The sequence below is a fragment of the Pleurodeles waltl genome, chromosome 6, assembly GCF_031143425.1.
Source record: "Pleurodeles waltl isolate 20211129_DDA chromosome 6, aPleWal1.hap1.20221129, whole genome shotgun sequence".
In the NCBI taxonomy this organism is placed as follows: domain Eukaryota; kingdom Metazoa; phylum Chordata; class Amphibia; order Caudata; family Salamandridae; genus Pleurodeles; species Pleurodeles waltl.
Window position 1 is genome coordinate 968412280 of NC_090445.1, and position 22015 is coordinate 968434294.

The 22015-nt window shown below is 44.8% G+C and overlaps 1 protein-coding gene across 2 annotated transcripts in view; it reads left to right on the plus strand.

The window, feature by feature from the left end:
• The window catches only part of KIF11 (kinesin family member 11), a 135057-nt gene that overhangs the window by 106253 nt on the left and 6789 nt on the right, over nt 1-22015 (plus strand). For both annotated transcript variants that reach the window (XM_069239811.1, XM_069239812.1), the window contains exons 21-22: nt 9068-9222; nt 19610-19723. In XM_069239811.1, the coding sequence (XP_069095912.1) occupies nt 9068-9222; nt 19610-19723 (269 nt within the window). The remainder of the gene's footprint in view (nt 1-9067; nt 9223-19609; nt 19724-22015) is intronic.

Below are 22015 nucleotides of genomic sequence, written 5' to 3' on the forward strand. Positions count from 1 at the left end.
TTATAAAATCTTACACCTGCAGTTGCCTTATGTGCAAGGCATGTAAGTAAAAGATGCCTTATACTGGGACTGAAAAGAACTTTATATGGCAGTTGTGGCAGGCACCCCCACAAAAACCCTCACAGGAGCATGTGGCTTCGACAAGAATCTTGTTGTCACCACAGTCTTTTCCTTTCCTGGTTAGAGGGAAGAGCAACACTTGAGGGGTGCCTCCTGAAACTAGAGTCCAGCTGTGTTGATACTGAGATCCCACAAGGCTTGTATAATTTTAAAGGTCATAATGGCGGGGGCCATAATGTTAGGAAAGTAGCTTTTTTTTTTTTTTTTTTTTTTTTTTAAAGCATGGTTACCCCCAATTGGTGCCGGTTTGTCACTGTGAGTGTGTTCACTGAGATCCTGCTAACCAGGACCCCAGTGATTATGCTCTCCCTTCTAACTTGGTTAATTGTACCAGTTTCACCCCACATTTGGTATGCTGATACCACCATGTAAGTCCCTCGTATATGGTGCCCAGGGCAAAATGGAACTCGAGTTTGTGGGGGCACCTCTGCTAGTGCACTAGCAAAGGTGCCCTCACATACAGGTACTTGCACTCTGCCCTCTGGTCTAGGAGGGCCTGCCATAGGGGGTGACTTATAGTGACCTTGTTCAGCGACCTATGGTGTAAAAGGGTGCCTGCACCCTTTCACGCAGGATTCAATGGTAGGGCTGTAGAACACTGTTCATGGGCTCCCCATGGGTTGCATAATACATGCTGCAGCCAATGGGATCCCCTGGAACCCCACTGCCCTGGGTACGTGGGTACCATATACTAGGAACTTAAATGGGGGGGACCAGTATGCCAATTGTGGGAAGAAAAAGGTACAATTTACCAGAGAGCAAAACTACTGGTGTCCTGGTTACCAGGATCCCAGTACACACAAACACACACTGACAGGCAGAAAATGGGGGTAACCATGCCAAGAAAGAGGATACTTTCCTACACAGGGTCAACAACTCCATCACACCCAGTTTGTTGCAGTACCACATAGTTGTGTTTTCTGTGAGCACCTGCACCAAAGTCTTTTGGGAAGAAGGTTTTTAGCACAAATAAATTGCAGCAGCCTTCCTTTAATGGCCAACCGGAGGTCCTTAATACAGACAAATTGCCTGCATCAGACCGACATCTGCTTCTGCCAGGCATCTCCACCAGGATGACCTACTGAACCCGGCAGTGACGCATCTGTCACCACTCAATTCTAGAAGGGGGAGGAAGAGGGACCTGCCTCTGGACCAATTTCACATGAACAACCACGACTTCAGAGCGAGAGACATCTTTTCCGAAATCTAGACAGCATCCTTGGTATCTAGCGTGCCTGTTACCTCTGCAGATTTCTTTCTTGTATTTCTTTGTAAATGTCTCCATTGGTGGGGGGGGGGGGGGCTGCATTAAGACTCAAAGTTCTTCAAGCTACAAAACTATTCCTATCCGTATGTAACCATTTCGTTTTGCAACTGGAATATTTTCTGAAATCATGTTGTGCGTTTATTATATAGTGGTATCCTGTCCTATGGGTAGGCTTGTCTCTCTGGAAAGTGTATGTTAACAAATGTTTTGGTACTCTTTTACACTTATGCCTCCTTGTTAGCTTACTAAAGAATACAGGCCAACCCAATTTTCCCCCATGGAACAGGGTAATACAGTATAAAGAATGTTCCTGGAGAAATTAATATGCCTAATTTGGGGTGAAAGATTCCAGTAACCAAGTTTAAAGGAGAGAGCATAATCACTGTGGTCTTGGTTAGCATGATCTGAGTGAACACAGTCAAACACACACTGACAAACAGGCTAAAAAGTAGGGGTAGCCTTGCTAGAATGAGGCTGCTTTCCTACATTCTTAATTATTCAAGTCACCTATTGTACATACCCTTCTCAAAGGGCTTGTACATGTGTATCCTCCTATGCCCTTTGTTATGCCTCAGCGGGACTTAAATCTGGTCCTCACATTTCTTGTGTGCTTCCCTTGAACCCTTACACAACTGTTCCCTGTGGCTGCTCACCATCAAGACCGCCTTCTTAGTGGCTATAACATCTGCCAGGAGAGTGAGTGAGTGAGATGGAGGCTCTCATCTGAGCTGCTGTATCTCACCATGTTGCCAGAGAAGGTGGTACTGCGAGCTCATGCCTCTTTGCTCCCCAAGGTGATGACCCCATTTCACCTGGATCAGAACATCACCCTGCCCACCACCTTTGCTCCACTGCATCCCTCTAAAGAAGGACCAACCACTGGCTGGACCCAAAAAGAGCTTTGTCGTTTTATTTTGACCGCATACAAGAGTTCTGGGTGGATGACCAACAGTTTGTGGGGCACGTGGGAGCGAAGAAAGGTTGGGGCAGTCCAGAAGCGAACCATTTTGTGCTTGGTTATACTCTCTACATTAAAATCTGCTACCCCTGGCCAAGAAGCAGCCTACCGAGGGCTTGCAAACTCCTTCCACCAGGGGCAAAGCGGCTACCACTGTTATCACGAGGTGTTCTAGTCCTGGATATCTGTCAGGTAGCGATGTGGGTGTCCTTGCAAACGTTTGCCAGATATTACTACCTAGACATTCAGGTCCATAGGCGGACACTTTGCCCGTTCGGTCCTGCAGGACTTTTTAGTGTGACAAGATCTGTCTGCAACCCACCACCAGGAGGTAATGCCTTGGTTATCTATTCTAAAGGTAAGGAATCTGTAGCTAGAAGTCTCCATCAGATGAACAAGTTAGTTACCTTCGTTAACACATCTGGTAAAGACTGTCTAGCTGCGGATTCCTTACACCCACTCATGCCTCCCCGCTCTGCGGACACTTCTGCTAGGGTTAGTGATTGTCCTTTTTTTGGCCTTACTGTTTTTGGCACAGAGGAAACTGTTACTTCTTTCAATGGTTTGGGCTTCTGGTGTGGAAGTTTGTGGAAAAAGAGCTGATGTATGCGTGCCTGGGTGGTGCCTTATATAGGTGACTGTGACATCACGGACGGCTCCAACTATGACACCCGACAGCCAGTGCCAAGGGTATCGCTCTTCAAAAGTTCCAGATTCCAAGCTGATGCCAGAAAATTCTAAAGGGGAGGAATCTTCAGCTAGATGGTCTCTACCAGATAAAGCGTTACTGAAGGCAAGTAACTTGTTCATCACTCCCAGCATGGGGCAGCTACCTGGGAGAGGTGAAGATCAGAGGCATCTAAACACTACATGAACCTGTTGGAGCCCTGCATGATTAGACTGGCATTGAAAGTATTTCTTCCCTCTATCAAAGTGAAGGGAGTGCAGGTGTTCAGACAGCACTACTGCCATGTGGTACTGCAACAAGCAGGGCAGAGTGAGGTCGTGGCCCCTTTGTCAAGAGTCTCTGCACCTCTCCAGGTGGCTGGAACAGTGCTTTTCCCTGGTGGTTCAACATCTGGTGGGCTCTGAACACCAGAGCGGACGCTTCTAGCCAACAATGCTTAGTTGACCATAAATGGCGTCTCCATCCGGAGGTGGAGCAATTACTTTCAGCTGTGGTAAGAGTCTTGGTTTGATCTGTCCACAGGTAATGGGCAATGTCAGTCGTATTGCAAATTGGAGTTTTCAAAACTAAAATCACTCTCTCTTTGTCTCAAACGGTACTCAGGCCTCCTGCACACCTTTCCGCCCTGTACCACTTCTGCCCAGAATTGTCAGGAAGATCAAGAACGACCAGGCCCAAGTAATCCTTGTGGCTCCAGACTGGGCTTGAAGAGTCTCGTATTCTGAGATGTTGAGCATGACCATCGATCCTCAGTTTAGTTTGCCCCTTCTGCAGGATCTCCTGTTCCAGTAGCAGAGGAGGGTTCTTCACCCAAACCTGTCCAGTCTGCGGGAAAGCCATTTTACCAGTGTACTGGACACATCACTACTTTTGTCCAGCTAAATAATGGTAACTCTGAACCTGGGCATATTTAGTATAAAGCATGTCTGAATCATACCCCAATACTGTTGCCGGTATTGGCTGTATGATTCCATGCACTTTGGCTGCTCCTTAGAGGGCCCCCAGTATTTCTGCTATCAGTCTTCTGGGGTTTTCCGGACAGTCTGCTCTGCTGCCACCCCTCCTGCTGCTTGACAAGCTCAGGCAGAACAAGGGATTTCATGTGGGAGAGGGACGTAACACCCTCTACCTTGGAGATGTTACAAGGCTTGGGAGAGGTAGCCTCCCCAAGCCATTGGTTTGCTTTGAATGGCACTTTTTGTGCCCTTGTTTAATAAACTGGTTTGCACCAGTGAAGGAACCCCTGGTCCCGGCTCTGGTGTGAAACTAAGGAAGGGGGAGTGACCACTCCCCTGTCCAGCACCACCCCAGGAGTGGGGCCGAGAGCTCCTCCAGGTGGCCACTTAATTCTGCCATCTTGAATCCAAGATGTGCAGAGGCCCCTGGGAGCATCTGAGTGGCCAGGTCATGCATGTGACATCACAGCCCCCTCCTGATAAGCTTGGTGACCAATCCCCCTTCCTGGGCTACTTAGGGTCTCCCTCTTGTGTGGGTCCTCAGATTCGATGTGCAAGATTCCGCCAAGAATCCTCTGCATCATTTACTTCATCTTCTGGCCACTGAAGCCACAACTGGACCCTCCAACCAACAATCTGGCTCCTTCCAGCAACTGCAACACTTCCCCTGGCTGTGGATCCTCAAAGGTTGACAAGTCACCCTGCAACAAGATATAAGGAATCTCTCTTGCAGTGAAGAAGTCACTACCCTGCATCTGCAGGCACCAACTGCAATGATGACTGGCTGCGTGGATCTGCTCTCTTCCGGAACTGCGTGGATCCTGCTTCACATGTAGTAGTCCCTTTGGTCCTCTCTGCCAGCTGTCCAACTTGGGAGACAGTAAGCCCTTGCCTCTCTTTGCAGGACAGTACCCCTGAGCACAGAGACTCTTGCAGCTACCAAGGTTTGTTTTCTCCAAGGGATCTTCAGGCTCCATGTAGTCCCAGCCATCAGCACTTCTCCCTGCCAAGCACTGTCTCCTCGCTGCTGCTTCAGAAACATAGGACTCTGCTTCAGGTGTGCTGACTGGTCCTCACTTCAACTTGCTGTGCCTGCTGCCAGTGGTTTGCATGTGGGGGCTGCAACTGCTTCTGGTGACTCTCCCGACTGCTGAAGGTCACCACGGACTCCCCTCAGAGGGTTGAGTCCCCTTGGCCTTACTGGTCCGCTTCAGTCTTGCAACTCTTCTTTTTCTTCTATTGTATATGCCAAGGTGTGTTGGTGGTTCTCACCACTGACCTACTGCAAGCCGACATGGGACACCATCTGCATCGCTTCAGGGAGTCCTCTTTATCTCCTGCACTGCACAGCTGGTTCTTTTTCTCCCACTGACTTGGGCCTGCATCTGTAGAAGACTGGTTAGTGGCTCCTGCCACGACTGGACACTCGATCACAAACTAGACTTGGCCCCCTTCCTTTGTAGGTCCTCTTCTGCCAGAATCCACCTTTGTGTTCTTCCAGTCTGCTCTGGGTCTTGCACAATCCTTTTCCTAATTCTTTGTTAGGTTTGGGGAAAAAAACAGTTACTTACCTCTGTTCTCCTGGTCGGTGGGAGTCACTCTGGTACTATAATAAAGTACCTTTATTTTTGTAACCTTCTGTGGTTCTTTCATTTGTGATAGTGCTGTGTGACGATAGTGGCACTTCATAAGCTTTGCAGGTCTCCTAGATAAGTCTTGGCTGCTCATCCACAGCTACCTCTAGAGAGCCCTGGCTTCCTAGACACTTCCTACACTTCACTCATAGGGGATACCTGGACCTGGTATAGGGTGACACCATAGGTGTCCACCAGGCCAGCTTCCTACAAGTCTGTTAGAGATCCTTCTGCCCCCCTCTCTTGGGTCCCATTTATCCTTTCTCTGGCCCTGAAGGGCCTGCTGCGGGCACTCTAAAAGGTTATCTGCTATCTGCATTTTTTAGGTTGCCAGATCAACTTTCTGTAAGTCTCCTATTGGTACTAGGTTCCTTAAGGGTCTTACTCATGTGTTTTCTCCGTCCTCATTCATTTATACCCCAGTGGGATTTGAACTAGGTTCTGACTTTTAGTGTGCTCCTTTTGAGCCTATTCACAATTGTCCTCTCAGGCTTTTAACATTAAAAACAGCCTTTCTTATGACAATTCCGTTGCCTTGTCATCTAAGCCACCATACCTTCCCATCTGACCTGACAAAGTGGTGCTTCACACTAGGGCTTCCTTTTGGCTAAAAGCGGCTGCGCTGTTTCCTGTAGGCCAGTCCATCACCTTACCTACTTCTAATGCCTTCTTCCCCCCCACCCCACACCCTCCCCTTCTTAGAAAGAGGAAAGACTCCTCCGCCTGGACCCAAAAGGTGTTTGCGTTCTACCTTGGTTGTATGAAAGGGTTCCGGGTGGATGATCAACTGTTGGTTATGTGGGTGCCAAGAAAGGCTGGGCAGTACAGAAAAGTACTATCTCCAAATGGGTTGTCTCTGCATTGCATTGTGGTCCACAATGGATAAGAAGCAGTCTACCAAAGCTAAAGCTTCAACCATTGCAGTAGCAACCGGAGTTCCAGTTCTTAACATGTCAGATAGCAACGTGAACATTTCTGCACATGTTTACCAAACTTTACTGTCTGAATGGTGTGGTCCGAAGGGACGGGGACTTTGCCAGTTCTGTCCTGCAGGAATTTCTAGTATGATCTTAGTTCGCAGACCCACCTCTGGGGATGGTATTGCTTTGGTATCTGTTCTAAGGTAAGGAATCCACAACTAGATGTCTATCAGATGGACAAGTTACTTACTTTAGGTAAAGCCTTATCTGGTAAAGATGTATTCTAGTTGCAGATTCCTTACTTGACCCACTCTTCTTCCCCGCTCTGCAAACTGCTTTCTATGGACAGGAACTCCCTTTCAGGGCATAGCTTTGGTGCCCCTGTGGTCAGTGAACTTCATGGCTCTTCACTTCTGGCATGGAAAGTCATGGAAAAATAACTGACAGTGCACCCAGGTGGCACCTATCTAGGACCCGAAACGTCATATTTGACACGACTGACACAAAGCCGATCTACGTGACCTAACAGCACGCAGAGGTACTGCTTGAGAAATCCCCAGATCCTGACCGACACCTGGGGGAAATTCTAAGTTGAGGAATCTGCAACTAGATATTTTCTCTTCCAGGTAATGTATCTTGCGGATGGCTGCTACTCCTGGGCTTGATCTTTTCGTTACTGCCAAGATTGTACAATGTCAGCACTCTTGCACATTGGGATTTCCAAGGCAGCACTGTGAGACCACTTCTATCTAGACTGGAGCTTGAGACTCCTGGATGCCTTCCTATTGCTGCCTTTCCTGCCATGTTCTGAGGATTAGAGCGACCAGGCCGCAGTCATCCTATTGCCACTGGATTAGGCCGGGAATGTTGTATCTGGAACATCTATTCTCAATTCAGGCTGCTGTTTCTGGTTTCTCTTACAGGACAGGGTTATGAATCGGAGTGTCATCTGGGACATTAGGTAAACTAGTATAGGCAAAAATATTGGTCCCTTGGCCAAAAATATCACAATTGATTCCCATATGCCAATGTAATGAAACTCTGATAAATATTTTTAAAACATTTGTAACTGCACAGTGGGTGTGGATTGAGAAACATCCTTGGTGCTCTTATAAAGATAATACACACTACCACTATTAATTCAAGGGTACGAGACCCCAGAATACACCCATTTGTTCTTGCGTAAAATCACGATTGGTAGTTGAGGCCCTGCTTTGTAAGCCTTTTGGCCTCTGTGTGTGTGTGTGTGTGTGTGTGTGTGTGTGTGTGTGTGTGTGTGTGTGTATATATATATATATATATATATATGTATGTGTGTGCGCGTATATATGTGTGTGTGTACAGATGGATTTAGATATATAGCCTCATTTTTAGGTAGGTTGCTGTTTACCACTTCTACGGACCTAATCATGATTGTATGTAAGAAGAAATGGGCCTGGCTTGTTTCTGGATACACACTGATTGTCACGTGTGTTTCACCTTCATAAGCGCAACGAGCGTGTTCTCACCTCACGCCTACTGTGCCATTACAAATGTTTTTAAAATCTTTACCTTTAAGAGAATGATTAAAGTGACCAACTGCCAAATGGGTATCAATTGTGATATTTGTGGGAAAGATAACATTGTTTTTGTTTAGAAAGAAGTTTAGGTCATTGTGCAAATAATGCTTATATACCGCTCCGCTTGTCCTTTCTGGAGTGAAGCCACGTCTGCACGGAACTGCAGTGTCACCTACAGGCGCGCAGGAGTACTGCGCTAAAATGTTTTGATTTTGGGAAATCTGAGGTCAGAGTATTCACCAGGACGAGCAATACCAAAGGTAAGTAAGTTCTTCGTTTGTGTATTTCCATGCAGAGATGTCTCCAGAAATTCCCTCAGATATTGTTGGTTCTTTTCTGGAGCCAGAGACTCCTCTCTGTATGCAGTTTCAGCCATGGAGTCCTTTATAGGAGCTTTCACTTTTGACAGGTGCATAAATGGGCCAATGTAGGTTAAATTCCAGATTTTACATTAAATAACTTAAACCACCCGTTGTGAGAATACTAACAATTTTTTACAGATTACATTTTTTGGCTACCCATATAACAGTCGGTCAGTGGTTCCCAAACTTTTGACTTCTGTGGACCCCCACTTTATCATTACTGGAATCCGTGGACCCCCACTGAATCATTTATGGAATCTGGGGACTCCCACTGAATCATTATTGGAATCCAGGGACCCCCCAATGAGTCATTACTGAAAGATGGGGATCTAATCTGTTAATATTGTTTAATATTTTCTAAGCAGTCGCGGACCACCTGAGGAGGCTTCACCGGACCCCCGGGGTCCCCCCGGACCACAGGTCGGTAACCACTGGTCTAAGTTAATTAAGCATGCGCAATGAGTGATGTTTGATGTCCTACTATTTAAGGTGACAGCCTTGCAGAAAAGACTACTCTTCTCACTGAATCTCAGTAATTTATTGTGCCAAAACTATTTTTTTCTAAATACTAAAATGTGATGCTTTTTCTAAAATTTTCTTAAGGGGCAACACCACAAAGGAAGGACTACTCTTATCCATCTTCACTTATTAAGACCAAGCCTCGCGATCTGCTTCTGGAGACGTTTAGAAATCAGCAGCAAGAATTGCAATCCTTGCTTGCATTTGACGGAAGTGTTGTGGCAGAAGCCGTTGATCAGGTAATCCAGGCATTCTAGCAAAGCATTAAATTCACATATGCCCCAAAACTATTTATTTCATTTGTATATTGTTAAAGATGCAAAATGTTTTGTTCAGTTTGTACAGTAAATGACTTAGCATTGTTTGCACTATTATAATCGGATTCTTTAGTACATATGCTACACCAAGGAGTCTTAAATCCAAATCCAAGTTCTGCATTCTTTGACACTTGTAAATTTACTACAAGGTGTTTGAGCTATCAGAGTTATGGCTTGTTGTGAGGGTGACTTGGTGTAGGCCCGTACTGACATCATTAAAATGTTATGTTTTTTTTAAAGGCGGCAAAAATAAAAAACTCCCTGTTGAGTTTCAGGGCACTTTCTGTAGTATCCCAGAAGGGAAGCCTAAAATGGATGGATTGAGTGACTGCTGCTTGTACATACACTGTCATTTCTCTGAAATTGAGAGACCCACGAGATAAGTTTACTTTCAATCGGGACATTAGTTGAACAATTTGTTGTGTTTTTTTATATATATATATATATATATATATATATATATATATATATATATATATATATATATATATATATATATATATATATAAAATCTCCGAATCACTTACCATTTTAATATTGGTATTGTTGGTGCTAGGAGGATGTGCCATGTAAACGGTTCCTTTCTCCTGTAGTACTTAAACAGAGCACGGTGCCCTCTTTCTGATAGCAACGTTCTGGTGATGTTGGCCCAGGGGCTTGCCAGACGTTTCTCTCCCCCTGCGGTCAGTCATTAGCTTGACCTATCCGGAAGGGAGTTGATGACCGCAAGTTGAAAATGGTCAGCTTTTTGGAGTGTGCATGTGTGATATATTTATTGCAGCATGACTGAGCAGTTTGGTACGCATCACTCTTTTCCCATGTCATGTTGTCAAATGATGTACTGTCAGAATGCATGGTATTTTGCTACTCTCCTCCCTCAGAACAGTGTCTGCTATGCTTTTTTTTTATCTGTGTTGTATAACGTTTATTGAAAAGCATTCACAATTAACTGTTGGTGGTTCAGTTGTACGGAACCTGTAGACAGCCGATCTGGTGTTCCTTGCTGTGGCCTATGGCAACAGATGACACTATGATGGATGGAGGACCCGCCGCCACCGCTACCTGAAGAGCAGGTGCTCTTTTCTGTATATGGTTCATACAGTGTACTAGTATGCATTTCACATTTACCACCGCACATACAAGTATTGTTTCAATATTGTGCAGAATTTCATTGGACTGTGCCATCTGCGTATGTTGTTCCTGTATCATTTGCATCTGTTCCCTTACATATTCATCTAGGAAAAACTTGAAGTCCTTTTCTGCTTGTGCCAGTAATATCACCCTGGCATTGTCCTGCTAAGCAGTTTGATATGGGATGACTCATGTAACCCAGTGCTTTTTTTTCTTTCTGCACACTTGTTTCAGAAAATGAGCAGCACGTCTCGTACAAAGCCATGTTAGCCAGTTATCTGTGTCTCTGTAGTTCGAAATTCTCTCTACTTTCACATACCCTGAAGGCTGCATAGTTTGGTCAATTATTTCTCTCCCTAGAATTCGATACACTAGTTCATTAGTTCTCGATTTAAAATGGGATCCATTGTCTTCTGCACTACAAAGGGACGATCCAAATCCACAAAATGTATCCTTTACCACTACCTTAATAAAGTTGAGCTGAAAAGCTGATCGTAGATGGATCCTCTGGTTAGCTGGGTAAACTGTCTACTGTGAATAATATATACCCTTTGCCTGTCTTAGTTTGAGGTGAAGTCTGTATAATGTATTATACTTGCCCCTGGGCCCTCCTCTTGTAGTTAGTTGAATGGTTCACTTTGTCTTGTATATTTCACTGTTTTAATCAAGGTAAACAGATGGCCAGTGAATCTGCATACCACAGCTATGGACGTCAAAGTCCCTGCTGCCTTTGATATGCAACCCAGGCTTACCCCAGACCTGGGAGATGCCAGCTGTAAGGAAATGCCTCCTTGGCATGGTTACCCCCTGACTTTTTGCCTTTGCTGATGCTATGTTTTGAATTGAAAATGTGCTGAGGCCTGCTAACCAGGCCCCAGCACCAGTGTTCTTTCCCTAACCTGTACTTTTGTATCCACAATTGGCACACCCTGGCATCCAGGTAAGTCCCTTGTAACTGGTACCCCTGGTACCAAGGGCCCTGATGCCAGGGAAGGTCTCTAAGGGCTGCAGCATATCTTATGCCACCCTGGGGACCCCTCACTCAGCACAGACACACTGCTTACCAGCTTGTGTGTGCTGGTGAGGACAAAACAAGTAAGTCGACATGGCACTCCCCTCAGGGTGCCATGCCAACCTCACACTGCCTATGCAGTATAGAGAAGTCACCCCTCTAGCAGGCCTTACAGCCCTAAGGCAGGGTGCACTATACCATAGGTGAGGGCACCAGTGCATGGGCACTGTGCCCCTACAGTGTCTAAGCCAAACCTTAGACATTGTAAGTGCAGGGTAGCCATAAGAGTATATGGTCTGGGAGTCTGTCAAACACAAACTCCACAGCACCATAATGGCTACACTGAAAACTGGGAAGTTTGGTATCAAACTTCTCAGCACAATAAATGCACACTGATGCCAGTGTACATTATATTGTAAAATGCACCTTAGAGGTGCCCCCTGAAACTTTAACCAACTACCTGTGTAGGCTGACTGGTTCTAGCAGCCTGCCACACTCGAGACATGTTGCTGGCCCCATGGGGAGAGTGCCTTTGTCACTCTGAGGCCAGTAACAAAGCCTGCACTGGGTGGAGATGCTACCCCCCCCCCACCCCCACACCCCAGGCAGGAGCTGTAACACCTGGCGGTGAACCTCAAAGGCTCACCCCCTTTGTTCCAGCACCGCAGGGCACTCCAGCTAGTGGAGTTGCCCGCCCCCTCCGGCCACGGCCCCACTTTTGGCGGCAAGGCCGGAGGAAATAATGAGAATAACAAGGAGGAGTCACTGGCCAGTCAGGACAGCCCCTAAGGTGTCCTGAGCTGAAGTGACTAACTTTTAGAAATCCTCCATCTTGCAGATGGAGGATTCCCCCAATAGGGATAGGATTGTGACCCCCTCCTCTTGGGAGGAGGCACAAAGAGGGTGTACCCACCCTCAGGGCTAGTAGCCATTGGCTACTAACCCCCCAGACTTAAACACGCCCTTAAATATAGTATTTAAGGGCTTCCCTGAACCTAAGGATTTAGATTCCTGCAACTTACAGAAGAAGAGGACTGCTGAGCTGAAAAAACCCTGCAGAAGAAAGAAGACACCAACTGCTTTGGCTCCAGTCCTACCGGCCTGTCTCCTGCCTTCCAAAGAAACCTGCTCCAGCGACGCTTTCCCCAAGACCAGTGACCTCTGAATCCTCAGAGGACTGCCCTGCTTCCAAGAGACCAAGAAACTACAGAGAACAGCGGCCCTGTTCAACAAAGACTGCAACTTTGTATCCAGAGGAGCAGATTTAAAGACCCCCTGCAATCCCCGCAAGAAGCGTGAGACTTGCAACACTGCACCCGGCGACCCCGACTCGACTGGTGGAGAAACAACGCTACAGGGAGGACCCTCCGGCGACTCCAAGACTGTGAGTAACCAAAGTTGTCCCCCCTGAGCCCCCACAGCGACGCCTGCAGAGGGAATCCCCAGGCTCCCCCTGACCGCGACTGCCTGACTCTGAAATCCCGACGCCTGGAAAAGACCCTGCACCCGCAGCCCCCAGGACCTGAAGGATCGGAACTCCAGTGCAGGAGTGACCCCCAGGAGGCCCTCTCCCTTGCCCAGGTGGTGGCTACCCTGAGGAGCCCCCCCCCCCCCCCCCACCCCCCCCCCTGCCTGCCTGCACCACTGAAGAGACCCCTTGGTCTCTCATTGGAAACCCTACGCATGTTTGCACACTGCACCCGGCCGCCCCCGCGCTGCTGAGGGTGTACTTTTTGTGCTGACTTGTGTCTCCTCCCCGGTGCCCTACAAAACCCCCCCTGGTCTGCCCTCCGAAGAAGCGGGTACTTACCTGCTGGCAGACTGGAACCGGGGCACCCCCTTCTCCATTGAAGCCTGTGTTTTGGGCACCTCTTTGACCTCTGCACCTGACCGGCCCTGAGCTGCTGGTGTGGTGACTTTGGGGTTGCTTTGAACCCCCAACGGTGGGCTACCTTGGACCCCAATTTGAACCCCGTAGGTGGTTTACTTACCTGCAAGAACTAACATTACTTTACCTCCCACAGGAACTGTGAAAATTGCACTGTCCACTTTTAAAGCAGCTAAATGTGTTTTATGTAAAGAGTATATATGCTATTGTGATTATTCAAAGTTCCTAAAGTACTTACCTGCAATACCTTTCAAATGAGATATTACATGTAGAATTTGAACCTGTGGTTCTTAAAATAAACTTGGAAAATATATTTTTCTATAACAAAAACCTATTGGCTGGAATTGTCTCGGAGTGTGTGTTCCTCATTTATTGCCTGTGTGTATGTACAACACTACTCCTTTGATAAGCCTACTGCTCGACCACACTACCACAAAATAGAGCATTAGTATTATCTCTTTTTGCCACTATCTTACCTCTAAGGGGAACCCTTGGACTCTGTGCATGCTATTCCTTACTTTGAAATAGCACATACAGAGCCAACTTCCTACACCAGCCCTTGCCCTTAGGCCCATTTGGCACTAGGGCAGATGGGAAATTAGCTATGCAGATAAGTGTTGCCCTACCAGGCTAGTCACACCTCTACAGTGGGCTGCCCACTGTACTCCATGAAGGGAAGGGTTCCACCATTTTTGTTTTCGGTAGAACTAGTTACTCTAGGGCTGGGTTATAACCACTCTCCATAGGAAGTGACCATTTAGAAGGTCTAGTCACCCCAGGGATAAGTAGTCCACTGGCTACTACCCTACACTCCCCCAAATTGAGTGCTTAGATGACCCCGACACCAGGAACTCTGTTTTCTGTGACTGAAGGAGGACAAAGACTAGCTGACCAACACGAGAACCGAGGACCAGCCTGGACCTTAAGCACCAAACCCTGCTTACCTGCTGGTGTTCGACAATCTCCCGGACTGGACTCGTCCTGCAGCAGTGCATCTTCAGATGGCTGCCAGAACTTCGCCAACTAGCCAGCATCGCATGTGGAGTGGAGGAGCCAATAACCTGCAGGCACTGAACAAGACGTCCAGTCCACCAATCTGTTGACCACCTGGTCCACAGATGCAGTGGTCACCGTGCTCCGGGAGGACAGACCAGTCTCCTCATCAAGTCTGAAGACACCAAGCCCCCCGGAAGTCATCCTGCACAAATACCCAATGATGCTTCTTATTGGCAGTTGGGTTCTCTGACTCATTTTTTTTTTTCTCCTCCTGTGTGAACAATCTATGAGCATACGTGAGGTTGTACACCTCAGTTTTTCTTTCTTCAAAACTCTTCCCCTCAAGACAAAATTCAATTTTCACTTGAGTTTAGCTACTGTTTGGTGATAATTGTGTTCCACATTTTTACTGTTTTTCCTCTCAAAATGCCTTCCCTATTTAGGAAGTGTCCCTCCTGTGGCAGAAGAATGCCATTCTCAGTCCTCTACAGGTTCTGTGTAGTGTCTTCATCTTGCACTGAAAAACTAACATTTCCCAAAAGATATCTAAGAACTGTAAAGGACAAGGAGGGCATTCTACTTTGGACATATGCAGACTTGAATACATGAAAGCTGAAGAAAAGGAAGCAGCTTGAGAACCCAAACTGTCTTTAACACAACAAAATTTAAAAAAAACTAGCCATTGAGAGCCTCCGCTTCAACATGCTCACCTTCGTAGGCAGGGAGGTCAACCCTCCCACCACATGCAGTTCTACAATCCTCATGATCTTCATTATTGTCCGACAGGGATGCTGTAGCACCCCAGCGTAGGAGAATTTCTCCAATGTTCTGTGCCTATTGTACGACCTTTACCTAGAATGGTTGAGATTGTTTTTTGCGCTTATAGTTTGGTGCCTAGTTCGTGATTGTGTGACTCTGCAGTGTTTGTGGCTGTCCTTGTGTGGAAACTATCCCTCATCTAACCCCAGTAATGGCATCCATCCTTGCATTCTCTGCTGCAAATAGGTAATGTTTGCAATTTTTATTTAACGTTAATCCTGTCAGTAGGAGGCTGTCTGGCAGTACTTAACAGGAAGCTTCAAGAACCCATATAGTGACAGTACAGAAAGAACAGTCTCCTAGATCTTGAAGTAATTCAACTTGGCTTTGGAAGGGGTGGTTTTCTTAGTAGGTCTCATATGTGGAGAGGGGGGGGGTGCATGGGTAGGGGGGGGCACCGGGAGGGGGGGGGGGGCATGCTCAATGAGCTTATAAGACTTGTCATTCTTACTAAGAGAACTGTCAATTATTTATTAGCTTGAATTACCAAGCATTTTACACTGTTGTAGAATGCAGTTGAGTAATGTAATTTATTAGCTATGTGGTTTACTAGGCTCAGCGTACACTTCAGTTACTTTTCATCTGACACCCTTGTTATAGGTAAAACTAAAACAAGCCAATATATATTTTTTCAAGATATATGCATTTTTTAAATTCCTTTGTGCACACTACCCTAGATTGAGTGTATGAATATTTTCTCATACCTTGTATTATGCTAGACAAATCAAGTTGTAAGTTCTGTGGAGATGTGCCAATACTGCAAGTTTGAGTTCATCATTGTAGGAAAGTGCCCTTGTTGGCATGGTTTCCCACAATCTGTACCTTAGTTCACACAATTGTCACACTCCTGGCACCCAGATAAGTTCCTTGTAAAAGGTACCAAGGGCCCTGTGGCCAGGGAAGGTCCCCAAGGGCTGCAGCATGTATTATGCCACTGGGGGACCCCTCACCAAGCATATGCACTTTGCCTTTGCATATGGGGAGAAAGACAGTCAACATGGCACCCCGCCTAGGGTGCCATGCCCACAAACCACTACCTGTGGCATAGGTTACTCACCTCTCTAGCAGGTCTTACAGTCCTAAGGTAGGGTGCACTATACCACAGGTTAGAGCTTAGCTACATGAGCAATATTCCCCTACGGTGTCTTAGTCCATTCTTAGACATTGTAAGTGCAGTGTAGCCATATTAAGTATATGGTCTGGGAGTTTGTCATTACGAACTCTACAGCTCCCGAATGGCTTCACTGAATACTGGGAAGCTTGGTATCAAACTTCTCAGCACAATAAACCCAAACTGATGCCAGTGGTGGATTTATTGAACAATGCACCCACAGGGCACCTTGGAGATTTCCCCCTATATTTTACTCTATCCTTTAGCGCGCGACTTGCTGGTCTCTGCCAGCCTGCCGATAAGAAGAGCTTCTGGCCACATGGGGTGAGAGCCTTTGTGCTGTCGGTGGCTAGAAACAGCCTGCACTGGGTGGAGGTGCTTCACACGTTTCTCCCCCCACCCACCCTCTGGATGAACTGTAATACCTGGGGGTGAGCCTCAAAGGCTCAGGACTCTTGTTACAGTGCCCCAGGGCACTCCAGCTAGTGGAGTTGCCCCCGCCTGCCACCAAACTCCCACTTTTGGTGGCAAGTCAAGCAGGAAAATGAGGGAAAGCAGGAAGTGACCATCCCAGCTAGGAGCACCCCTAAGGTGTGCAGAGCTGAGGTGACCACCTCCCTGCAGAATCCTCCACCTTAGTTTGGAGGACAGGGACCAATAGGGTTAGGTTGTGTCCCCTTCCCCAAAGTGAGTGGACACAAGGGTCTAGCCACCCTCTCGGTCAGTAGGTATTGGCTACTGCCCTCTGACCCCTGTAACGCCCCAAATCCAGGATTTAAGGGCTCCCCTGAACCCAAGTTATCAGATTCCTGGTGACCTCCCAAGAAAAGACTACAAAGCTGAATCCCCAGCAGAGAAGGAAGACTAAAACTGACTAGACCCCACCCCTACCAGCCTGTCTCCTGCTTCAGAGAACTTGCAAAAGAGTGACGCATCCTGCAGGTCCAGCGACCTCTGCCAAGCTTCAGAGGTCTGTCTGCATCACAGAGGACTAAGAACTCCTGGGCTGTTATTCAAAAAACGTTAGAACTTACCAATTCCAATCAAAGTAGTATTGCTACATATGTGAAATATTTATGTACTTAACTGCAACTTGAATTTTGTGGTTCTAGAAATAAACACAATATTTTTGCTATATAAAAACAATTGGTCTGGAATTGTCATTGTGTGTGCTTCTTCTATTGTGTGTGTGTGTGTACAACAAATGCTTTGCACTATCCTCTGATAAGCCTAACTGCTCGACCATCCTACCACAAAAGATCATTAGTATTTACTTTAGCCTCTGGGAACCCCTGGACTCAGCACACTAGCTCATTTTGATATAGTATATGCAGAGTCGGCTTCCTACAATCATTTAAACCTTTTATAGTTTAAATCTTAAACAATGCAAATGTCAATGAGAAATATGTATTTTACTTTACTGTTTCACTTTTAGCGTTCAGAACACCCATGTTTAATATCTGCTACTGGCTATTTGTAAGTCTTTCTTGACATTTTAATCTGTTCAATTTTAAAAGTATGGTTTAAAAAAAAGAATGGTGTAACATCTGTTTCATAATTGTGTTGCGATTGAGAAAATCAGGGTTGTTTGGGATGTTTTATTTTTTGTCCTACTGGAATAACATTGCAAACTCTTAATTTGGCACTTATAGTCCAGAAATATACTAAAGCCAAAAGGGGCTGTATACACTTAGCATTTATGGACCTCTCCTGCGCCTTTGATACAGTTAGCAGGGAGACATTGTGGAAGGTAATGCTGGGTATGGGCGTGGATAAAGACATAGTTATATTACTTAGTAAACTGCATGCCTGCACAGAGGCTCGGGTCCGTTACTCCCGGGAGGGAGGCCTGACAGAAAAATTCCCCTCACAAAAAGGGGTCAGACAGGGATGTGTTCTTGCCCCTTTACTTTCTCCTGTATATAAATGGGCTGGAGAAATGTATTTGTGAATCAGGGAAAGATTCCCCAGTTATTAATAACTCTCCAATCCCTGTACTTTTATATGCGGATGATGCAGTACTAATTTCAAGGACAGCAAATGGCCTCCAGATTTTATTGAATGCTTTTAATACCTTTGAGGAACCTTGGTCTTAAAATTAACAGAACTAAGTCATTTGTTATGAAGTGCGGTCCTAAATTAGCAAAAACTAACAAATTTACTTTAAATGGGCATGAGATACTTAAGGTCCCACATTTTACGTATCTGGGGGTCCCCATTGATGTAGATTTTAACTGGAAGTTTTTAGTTAATATACGCTCAATACAATTCTAAAAAACCATTGAAGCTGTTTTTAGGTTTGCAAGAAGTCTCCGGCATAAACCTGTTAAGGAAATGATGACTGTCTTCACTTCTAAATGCCTCTCTATCGCAACATTTGGAGCTGGGGTCTGGGGGCTTGAAGAATGTACAGGGCTCCAGATTATAGAAAATAAATTTCTAAGAAGGCTATTATCAGTCCCCCAATCTACATCAGTAAAGTTCTGTCATAAAGAAGTAGGTTTGAGATACATATCTAGCTATATAAAAGTTCAACCTCTCATACTGTGGGTGAAAATCTGGACTAAGCCTGAAGCGTATCTATGGAGAAAGGTGATACAGGACTGTCTCCTTCTGTCACGATTTCTAGATATACCCTGGCTTAGATATGTTTCTCTCTCTCTCTCCTATCATTAGGATTAGGAGATTTTTTCCTCAAACCAGATACTTTAACAAGACAGGACATTAAGAAGGTTAAAGACATATTCTGGCAGAAAAATCAGGACATGGACCCACCCTCTAGTTCAATGGGACTATGGACAAGTTATGAGACACAACAACTTCAACCGAAGCTGTATCTGACCATCACTAATCATGAGCGACAAAGGTTTTTACTCACAAGACTACGTCTAAATACCTTACACTATCTGGTAGCATTTCCAATTGCTGGAACCTGGTTTAAGAACCTTCCTCCTTGTTGCTGCGATGGAAAGACATCTCAAAGTACATTACATTTTATGCTTTTTTGCACTTTATATACTGCTCCAAGAAAAAGCTTTTTACCTCTGCTATTTCAGTCTAACAGTATTAGAACTAGCCAACTTGCTTATTCCCACTTACATGATTTGGGAAACATGGACATAATCCAGGCTGTGCTAATTTTTATACATGCTGCTTATGGTGTTCGGAAAATGTATTAACGTTTTTAGAAATTTTTATGACTGTGAAATCTGTATGTTATTTATTCATTTTATGTCTTTTTATGGTCTTTTTGCACCGAATAAAGTAAACTAAAGAAGAAAACATTGCATTTTATGAATCCATTTGTTAGTAGGTGTTTTAGAATCAAATCCTGTGTATTTCTGTTCCTTAGGACTTCTTGGAAGAAGAGCCCGTTACGTTTACTGAGGACAGCGTAGTCTTTGAGAAATCCTGTACGGAGGCAAATGTAACTTGTCAGGAAAGTGGAGGTGTTCCATTTTTCCAGGTAATTTGTTTGCTGCTTCTCTCTGACCTTTGCATGAGATTGGTTAGTCTGGCACTTCATGTTAAAGTATAATTTCATTTATCAATCTTGAATTAGACTATGGTTAATATACTTTCAGTTAATCCTAGGGATAAGTAGTTGGGGTATGAGTGTGGTAAAGAAAACCTTTTAAAGATCTATCAAGATTCTACCATTAATACTTAACTCTATTGTAGTATAAATTAGCTGAAACTTAATCTGTTATGAATGTTTGTATTACATGGGTATCACACAGGAGGGGTATTCTGGCACCTAAAGAAAAGTGCTTCCTTGACTAGGGCCTATAAAAATTAGAATATTCAAAACTAAGTAGGCATTGGCATGTTTATCTCTGGGCTCAATCCTCTGCTCTGTCTGCACACGTTAAATTCTTGTGGATTCCTTGTTGGAGAGTAGCTCTATGGTTTTTCTAAAGTTTTATCTCAGTACTTCCAATATTAGCTATAAGTGCACCTGCAAATTACCTGGGTGCCACAAACTACCGGACTACCCAAGAGCATTGCTGGGCTCGGCCTGTAAAATCTTTTCCCTCCAGGTAGCAGTTGCATCCGCTAGTGCATTGGTCACAGTTGAAGCCTGTAGATCCTGATCGGGCTGATATGGTGGGGGATAGGTCTCAACTGGTTCAACGATTTATACAGACATTTCTGTATCCACACTGAGACCCAAGTACATGAAGAACTTGGATAGTAAATTGTAAGGGCAGGTCCTAATGAGAGCCATTTTTTTTGTATTTTTGTTTTTTACATAATCTACTTTAAGGGCCTTAAGAGAGCGCCTTGATTTTCCCCATAACCGGAAAATAATGAAATGTTGGGCCAAAACTCCTGATTGTTTAAGGTTATTGGATAGTGTATTAAAGTTTATAGTGCCTCCAAATGGTGTCTTAGGCATGCACCTAAGCAGCAGTGCTAGTACTCTGAAACTATGGAGATTTCAGAAGAGCATGCCACTAACAAGGAAGACCACCTTTAGCTAACTTGTCTAAATAGAGGTGAGGAGTGAATAGTGAAGTATGCTATTCGGGTGGATAGGAGGCTCCATAATCTTTTGTTAAATGTAACAGTGCTACATTTGGTCATTCTCATGTCCCGGGAACATTCTCATGTCCCTTAATTATGATGCTAATAAGCTTTGTACTATCCCTGTTATATATCCTAATTACAAACCTTAAGTGTCTTTGGTTTGTTCTAACTTTATCAACACACAGGTTTTCTTACATCTGTTTCTAGTTTTTAAGTTGACTAAATCCTACCAGAGTAACCATATTAAAGCTTCAGTGGTGATATTTAAGAGCTCTATTTTATTAACCTATTTTGTTTGTCTTCGCTTTGGGTTTGTCAGCTGACGCCTTTCGCTTTTATTTTTAACAATGTGGGGCGATGTGAAAGGCTCCCATGTACTTCCATTTTCAACACCATTCTACCCAAGCTTCTTGCACCTTCATTTTGCATCATAGGATATCTATTGATGGTCCTGAACGTTCTTCCCAGCGTCCACAAAAATACAGAAAATCTCACCCAATAGCTTGTCACGGGCAAAGGAAACCATGATCTGTCTCAAAACTACACTGCAGTACCAATAATATGGCCTGCTTAATAGTTGAATAATATGACAATAGTAGACTGGGCTATTAATCTTGAAACAGCACATTTTTTTGCTAGACATCTGCAGCCATTCTTATCAGCTTGGGCTGAGGGGGATGGGGAATCATATCCTGATTAATCAAACCGGTTTTAGACCAAACATATTTATTTTAGCTGCTTTAATTTACTGTACATTAGGCTTAGAATAAACTAATCTTTTGTTTGCTTCGTGAATTTCTCCACCACTTAGTGTTTTAAGATATCTCTGGTCAGAACTTATGAAACGGGATATTGATTGTGCTGTTTTATATTTACTTATAGAACTTTATGCAGACACATGGGTACAAGTCAAATTACAGCAGGTGCAAGGATTAACACAAATACCTGTAACTGCCTCAAATATGGTGGTACCTAGACACCAATACCATTTGCACTTTACAATGCTAGTTTAACACCAATTATTAACGAGGATAGTGACTCAGTTAAATTTAGTAATAGAAAAATCTCTTAATATATGCTGAGGTTCTTGTCTTAATTTCGAAAACCCAGAATGGCCTACAGAGACAGTTACAACAACTAGGAGAATTTTGTGCTGAGAACTAGCTTATTAACTTTAGCAAAATAAATGTCATTTGGAAAATCTAAGCTTAACATTAAGTGGCATGTA